Source organism: Citrus sinensis, chromosome 3 (assembly GCF_022201045.2).
Source record: "Citrus sinensis cultivar Valencia sweet orange chromosome 3, DVS_A1.0, whole genome shotgun sequence".
In the NCBI taxonomy this organism is placed as follows: domain Eukaryota; kingdom Viridiplantae; phylum Streptophyta; class Magnoliopsida; order Sapindales; family Rutaceae; genus Citrus; species Citrus sinensis.
Window position 1 is genome coordinate 16,961,120 of NC_068558.1, and position 8,592 is coordinate 16,969,711.

Consider the following 8,592-nt stretch of genomic DNA (forward strand, 5'->3'; position numbering starts at 1 on the left):
ACTGCCAAGAAACACCAAACAAAAACGACTAGTAAAAAGCCTCAAACTATGATCACAATGAGCCCCTGTAGCAAACCAACCATCCGAAAACATAACAATCAGTCATCATAAAAATCAATAACTCATCATGAACTCGTAATAAAACCATCTTGCTTGAACAAGTTGGCAAATGAGCTTTTATAAATTATAAAATTGGTCTGAATTGGTTTGGTTCCAGTTACAACCCAAGCATTAACTTTCCTCCATGTAGATTGCTATAAATAGCATAAACATTTGAAACAGAACACAATGGAATTGATTATAAAATGACACAAACATGTAGTACGATATTTTAACATTATGCATTGCATCTCGTCCTGCTATAAATATCATAAACACTTAAAACAGAACACAATGGAATTGATTATAAAATGACACAAACATGTAGTACGATATTTTAACATTATGCATTACATCTTGTCAGCTAAAACCATTATCTTTCTCACAGGATACCGAACAAAGCCCCAGATTTGATACCTCACAACATATCTTCACCGCTACCAATGCAATATGCTCTTAAGAAAGCTTACAAATCATCAATAAAGGCACCATGCATTCCCCCAACTTGTCCGGTAGCAGAAGAGAGCAATGAACTGCAAGGAAATATGACCAGAAATAGAAAAAGATATGGAACACCACCCAATCTTAAGAGACCCAAGATTTGGGATGTCAAAATCCGGTCCGGGTCTGACCTTCCCGGTTCCGGACCCACACAATAATTTATTATACAGGACCCAGGTATAAACATGAATTTTTAACTCTAGGTCCGGTCCGAGTTCAACTCGAAAAAATCTGGATTCCTAGATTGCAAGTTTTAAATTCGGATTTTTTTTTTGAAAAATTAATATGAATTATAAGCTTCAGCAAGTTGCATCCTAGTAAAACAAATAAAATGGAAAGACCGGACAAGTCCATTAAATCAACTATCATACCAGACTTCAAGTAGCTAAACGCCCTTCTTAAAATAGTAAGGAAAACCAGTCGCAAGTACTGACTAATAACAATTTAAACTTCCCATTCTTGAATGACCCACAATGCCTCAATAACCTCAGTACCATCTGCCACTACCCCTGAGAAAAAACTGGAGCAATCCTACATTCATACTGTGGTTCAAGTTCAACAAGCCCAAAAATGTTAGACATGCTGAGAGCAGCCAGCATATCCAAGGTTTCCTTGTCAATCCTAATTTCATTAGTCTAAATAGCTGATTCATCGGGTACAAAGTCCACGTGGCATTCACAACCCATCTCAGATTAAGCTGCTGTCCTGAAGAAGAGAAAGACGGTGAAGCAGAGGAGCTTGAGATGTCTAGAGGTTGCTTCAGCTAGTGTGATTAGAGGAGGCAGCTGCCTTGATGATGGGAGATGAGGAAGATTAGAAGATGTGGCTGGGGTGATTTGTGAGCCTGTGAGGCTTAGATTTTTAGGATTGCCTTTGTTTTTTCTAACTTTTTGCTTTTATATTTATAATTATAATTAAAAATTATTTATTTAAAAAAATAAAAAATGCTGTAATCCAGGTCCGGTTTCCGGAAGTCCGGGTTTAGATGAACCCGGATACGTCCAGTTGAGAAAAATGTTTCTGGATCCTGAATATTTTATACATCCGGATCAACTGGCTTTGGATAGGTCTGGGTTTGTTTCCATCCCTATCCAAGATAACAGACTCAAGTATATTGAACTACAATATTATTAAAGTGCCAAAAACATATCAATATTAATTAAAAACAGAACTTAAAAATTGAAGAATAACTTGAGAGACAGAACAAAGCTTAAAGATTGATGAGGGCAGAGATCTTGAATCAGTGATGGACAGAGAGCTTCAATTAGGCTTTTCAAGAAAGGGGATGAGAATTAAGAGAGTGCAAGGGAGGAGATCTGAACAAGAGAGAGAAAAACCTGTGTTTATAGATTTTCTTCCAACAAACTTGGATTTTCCAAATATAATTGCACAGACAATGAGTCACTACTCATGGACTTGATAGGGGTTATTAATGGAGGTTGCTGCCATTGTTTAGTATCTGTAGGAATCCATAATTCAGCATCCTTGCTTGTATTAACCTGAGGAAGTGAACAGAAATAAGCTGTAATCTCCCACCTGCAACCTGTTAAACAGTAAAAAGTTACTAACCAGTTCCATTCTCTAGCAAGATAGAATATGTACACACATGTATGCCCACCTGCCTGCACAATACTGAACGAGGATAAGAAAATGTGATATGCGAAAGAAAGGTAGTAAACACCAAAAATTGGATCAGAATAGTAACCGTGGAAGAATTTGATTAAGCCAAACAAACAATTTTGGGGCCAAATTCACACCGGTTGAAATAAATAAACAAAACATCAAGCATATCATCGTTTATAACAATTACCTTGTGGAAGAACCTTAGAGAGGGACTTTGAGACTGAAAGTTTGATCAAGAATGATCTAAGTGAGAACTCCAGATGACCTTCTTCCACCATTGAGCCATAAGACTGGTTAACCATAATTTTGAAAACATATCTCTCCAAAGGGACATTGTTGGCATTGGAGAAAATAACTGCGACTCTTTCCACCAGCCCCTATTTTGTAGAGATATGAAAATCTCATTAAATTTTACAGCACACAATTTTGTATCACTACACGATAAGAAAGCGTTTGCATATCAAAGATAAGAACAAGTATGCCTCTTAAGTACAGTTAAATTTATCTTCCGACAGTAAACCTTAAAATAATTGATGTTCTAAAATAAATATGAAGACCTTTACAGAGGCTTGATAGAGGTATAAATGATTTGAACAGATTCTATTGATGACCATAGCAAATGGGCTCCACTATAAATATTTCATTACACATTTGTAGAGTCTTATGATAAGTTCTATCTTCTACCCAGATGTTCTAAGAGAAAATCTTGTTATTAACATCTTGACTTACCATTTAAAGCTTGTTTAGTTTGTGATTCTTAAGTGGGAGTTGATGGAATGTACAGAAGACGCCTGAAATATCATTCACTTTCACATGTTCCACCTAATCCCTCTATTTTCCACATGCATCACAATAAGATACAAATTGGCCACAATCTGCAAAAATAGAAGAGAAGCTGATTGGCATTGTCATTTGCTAGGGCCAGCATGTTAAATATTAATAGCACAAGTCAAAAAGTTTCCGGAACCCATATATCGACTATGAAGAAGGTAACCAGCAACGGAGTAATGATCTAGTGAGCAATAGTGCCCTTATAATGATGAGCGACACTGGCACGTGGCGCTGTCTGATTAATTTACAACGTCAATACTATTCACATGTAGTCACAGACTTGTGCCACGTGTCCAGTTAGTTGCTCAGCATATGGTGGGTAATGGTGCTTTCATCAACAACAATACAACTTAAAAGATAAAAAGAGGCAAACCTTTTGAATGAAAAGGAGGAGGCTACTAACAGAAGAATGAATGTAGTCTCTGAGCTGGGGGTGACGAGCCCTCTGAACAACCAAATTCATATATATCCTCCTCTCAAAAGCACCTAATAATTTTTGCATTACACATTTACACCCAAAAAATAACTTAAACTTCTAAATTCTGTTTTGGCATTAAAAATAAATTCAAATTATTATAGGCAGGTAAATAAGAGAAATTAGTAATACTAAAAGTACCAGAAGGGTAAAGTCCTTTGAGGAAAACAACTGAAGTGATTGCAACTTCCAAGAATTCCGCCAGAATTCGAGCTGTCTCAACTGTTCAAAATTTAAATCACTTATTTATTAAATTCGATTTTTTTAATTAAAAAAAAAAAGAGAGAGAAACTAAACCTTGAGGAGACTGAGCGTCGCTACGATCCATTATCGTTTTCACTCGTTAGTTGTTTCTGCCTCTTTGATTGATAGTCAATTTGGCTCTCATACTTTCACTTTGCTCCTAATTCAGAAACGAGGGTTTTGGGATGATGGTTTCAGAGGAGCCCATAAACTGTTACACTGTGGCTCTAGCAGCAGGGATGGCAGGATAACCCGGACGGGCCCGGATTCGCATGAACCCGGATGATCGGATGTATATTTTATCCGAAATCCGGATTTATTTTTTTTAAAGCTGGACTGATCCGGATCCAGTTTTGGGTTCACCTGAATCCGGATTTCTGGAACCCGGACCCGGATTATTTTATTTTAAATATTATTTAATTAATTTTTTAAATTGTTATTTATAAGTATAAAAGCAAAAAAAATGAGAAAACAAACCCTACATTTCCTTTAGTTCACCTTATGTTCATTCTCCAAAATTCAGCAAATGAATTCAAAATCATCATCGCCCCGATTCATCATCATCCATCAATCATCAACAATACAACATCGCCGCCCGGTTCATCATCATCCATCAATCATCAGCATCACAACATCGCCACGGTGGCCTCACTTCCCTAAAAGTTTCAATTTCTACCTTATGTGTTAAAATTAGATTTCTCCTGCGATTTGAGCTCAAGGAATCATGTGGCTTTCTATGGAATCATGTGCTTTCTATGGAATTATGTGGCTTCTTTTTGGTTAATTTAATTTTCTCATCTTCCTCATCCTCCACTATCTTCGTAAGATCCCATGAGGATCTATTTGTTTCTGCAACTACCAAAGAGCCAAAAGTGGCCTGCTTGATTTTGTTTTTTAATTTCAGGCCTTCAATACATATATTTGGGTTTAAAACCCGTAATCCGAAAACCCAGATTTTTTGGGTTCAACCCAGACCGAACCCGGAGCTAAAAAATCTAGGTTTATATGCAGGTTCGGTAGTATTGTCATCCAGGACCGAAATGGGAAAGACCAAACCCGGACCCAGATCTGGATTTTGCCATCCCTACTCTAGCTCCCTCCAAATTTGCGCAAATTTACTTCAGTGGCACCTCTAAATTACATTGCTATCCTTTGAATTTGTTTTAAATTACACCATCGGGGCAGGTGTGGATTCAGAGGAATCACATGTTTAATCTTGCACCCAGATGTGCAAGGGGTTTTAAAATTGGGTATTAACTAAATATTCAATTGTGATAGAAAAATTAAATATTTAATTAAAATAAAGTACATAAAGAAAAATTTAGAAAAAAAATAGAACTGTTGTGGATTATATGTGGATTTCCACATTTTCAAGTGTGTGTGTAATAATGATGTCTTCCATCACTTCATGTAATGGCAAATGACACATCCTCATTATATTTACACTATATAAATGAATAAGAGATAAAAGTCATATATGCTTTCACGATTATTCCTTTCTTATTATCTTCTCTCTCTCTCTCATGTTTTTCTTTGTATTCACATGCTAATTCTGTCAATTTCTCCTTTTATTGCATCACTTCTAAGCTAAAAATCATCTGCCTATATTCATATTAATGAGGTTTATAATCTATAAAACTATTAACAAAGTTCCTAATTTATAATACGTTATCAGCACGAATTTCGCTCTGATACATAAAGTATTCTATCTATTTACTCTTTTATTTTCTACATACTCCTAAGTAAAGCTTATTATTTACACTCTTTTCAATATTTATTGTACTAATCTTTATTTATTTGTTTGTGATAATGTCTTACTTGACAAAATTGGAGTTTAACGCCTTGAATATATCTAGGGAGAATTATTTATCCTAGATCCTAGATAAGGAAATTCATCTTGATGTTGTGGGCCTTAGTAACATGATAAAAAATAATAATGACTCATCCACTCAGGATCGAGCCAAGGCTATGATTTTTCTACGACATCATCTCCACTAAGCACTTAAAATGGAATATCTCACTATAAAGGATCCATATGTCCTGTGGAATAATTTGTATGAAAGATATTGTCATTTAAAGTCAATCATTCTTCCCAATGCTTGTAGTGAATGGAATGTCCTCAGGCTACAAGACTTTAAGTCAGTACATGAATAGAATTCTGCATTGTACAAAATTACTTCATAGTTAAAATTGTGTGGAGAAAATATTACTGATGAGGATATGTTGGAAAAAACATTTACAACATTTCATGCTTCCAACATGGTTCTACAACAACAATATAGAGTTCGTTAGTATACAAAATATTTTAACTTTATTGCATGCCTTCTTGTGGCAGAGAAGAATAATGAATTATTAATGAAAAATCATCAAGCCCATCATACTGGTACAAAATCAGTTTTTGAAGCAAATACTGTCTCACATGATTGTGAAGACAATTATGAAATGGGCGTGGCCATAGGCATAACCGTGGCCGTAGACATAGTCGTGGCTGTGATCATGACTATTATCGAGGTCAATGATATAATAAAAATCATTATTATCGACCTTGTGGTGGTTATAAGAACCATAAAAATAAGAAAAATGAGGGGGGAACATCTGCCCAACATGATATTTAAGAAAGCACTCGTGATAGATGTGGAATGTCTGGCCATTTTTAAGACAATGTCGTACTCCCAGACATCGTGTGGATATGTTTCAGACATCCTTAAAGTCAAAAGGAAAGAATGTTGAAACAAACTATATTGATGACTCGGATCCAGTGTATGTTACACATCTTGATGTTTCTAACTTCTTTGAAAATAAAGATTGAAAAATTGATCACTTGATCTGTGATGGAAATGTTTATCACATTTAAAAATTCTACTTGTGTTTTATGTTTGTTTATGTAATTTTTATTTTTCATGTTATCTAATATGTATTTCCCTTTTTACCTTTGTTTAAGGATATAAATTTCAATAAAATGTTTAATGGAGAAATATGTTCGGCTGATAATGCAACTACACATACGATTTTTCAAACAAGAGGTATTTTTTAAATTTAAATATGATTAAAGCCAATGTGAATACAATATAAAGTCCAGTAGATCTTATTAAAGGTATTGGAAGAGCAATGATCATATTAGCAAAAGGTACGAAATTGGATATTCATAATGCTCTGTATTCACCTAAATAAAAAAAAATTTACTTGGTTTTAAAGACACTCGTCGTAATAATTTTTAAATAGAAATAATGAATGAGAATAATGTAAAATATTTATACATTACTTCTAACATGTCTAGAAAGAAAGAGATATTAGAAAAACTTCCAGCTTTCTCATATAACTTATATTATACGATGATAAAATTAATAGAAAGTTACGCAATCATAAAAGATAAGTTATATCATCCAAAATCTTTTATACTTTGGCATAACCGCATCAGTCACCTTGGATCAACAATGATACGTATAATTATTGAAAATTCTCATGGACATCCATTCAAAGATTTGAAAATTTTATTGTCAAGTGAGAATAGTTGCACTGCTTGTTCACAAAGAAAATTGGTAGTTAGACCATCACCTAGTAAAATTAATTTTGAATCTCCATCATTTTTACAAAGGATTCAAGAAGATATCTGTGGACTTATTCACCCACAAAGTGGTCCATTTCGTTATTTTATTATTTTAATTGATGCATCTACACGGTGGTCACATGTTTGTTTATTATCTACACGTAATATTGCATTTGCAAGATTGCTTGCACAGATAATTAGGTTACGTGCACAATTTTTAGATTATCTAATCAAGACCATACGTCTAGATAATGCTGGTGAGTTTACTTTTAAAATATTTAATAATTATTGCATGACAATTGGGATTGATATAGAACACCTAATACCATATGTACATACTCAGAATGAATTATCAGAATCTCTCATTAAATGTTTACAGGTAATTGCCAGAACTTTATTATTACAAAGTTAATTACCTATTTCGACATGAGGACATGCGATTTTGCATGCTGCGGCATTGATCCGCTTAAGGCCTACTACATATCATAAATATTTCCCATTGTAATTGGTATTGAGAAATTAACCAAATATATCTCATTTACGCACATTTAGCTGCGCAGTACAAGTGCCGATTGCACCCTCACAATGCACCAAAATGGTACCTCAACATCGATTGGAAATATATGTGGGATTTGGCTCACCATTTATTATCATATATCTTGAACCCATTGACAGGTGATGTATTTACCACACGATTTACGAATTTTCATTTTGATGAGACAAAATTTCCTCCATTGAGAGAAAGAAAAAATATCTATGAGATTAGGCATGATCCTCAGTGGAAGGTGACTCATCTGTCTCATTTAGATCCATGCATATCTCAGAGTGAAAATGAAGTGCGTAGAATGGTTCATTTGCAGCAAATTACAGAACAATTATCAGATTCATTTACAGATACGAAAAAAGTAACCAAATCATATATACCAACTGCTAATATACTCGGCCGAGTCATTGTACCTAAAGAACAATTAATGAAAAGTGCAGCTGATGAATTGTCTATGGCACGCCAGAAGCGTAGTAGACCAATTAGTTCAAAAGATAGTATTCTAAGAAAAAGAAAAATGATTAAATAGGGTTTTGCTGCAAATGATGACAAAAATATAAAAGAACAAATTGTTTCAGAAGAGCAAATAGTCTATGAAAAGACCAAAAACCTTGACAATATACAAACTCTTCATGAGTAACAAAGCTTTAAAAAGGCACTTGAATCCAAAAATAGTGAGATTTCTCCTTAGGGTAATATTTTGAAAAGACGATTGATCATTAATAAGAC

At 34.4% G+C, this 8,592-nt stretch overlaps 1 protein-coding gene across 1 annotated transcript; it reads right to left on the reverse strand.

The window, feature by feature from the left end:
* Window positions 1-268: 268 nt before the first annotated feature.
* LOC102622366 (DNA polymerase zeta processivity subunit) lies at window positions 269-4,973 on the reverse strand. Its single transcript, XM_006478007.4, has 5 exons — window positions 3,827-4,973; window positions 3,671-3,751; window positions 3,428-3,540; window positions 2,411-2,600; window positions 269-2,143 (listed from the first exon to the last, which is right to left on the reverse strand). Exons 1-5 carry the CDS (start codon window positions 3,855-3,857, stop codon window positions 1,944-1,946), a joined length of 615 nt encoding a protein of 204 aa, XP_006478070.2. The 5' UTR covers window positions 3,858-4,973; the 3' UTR covers window positions 269-1,943.
* Between the last annotated feature and the right edge of the window lie 3,619 nt (window positions 4,974-8,592).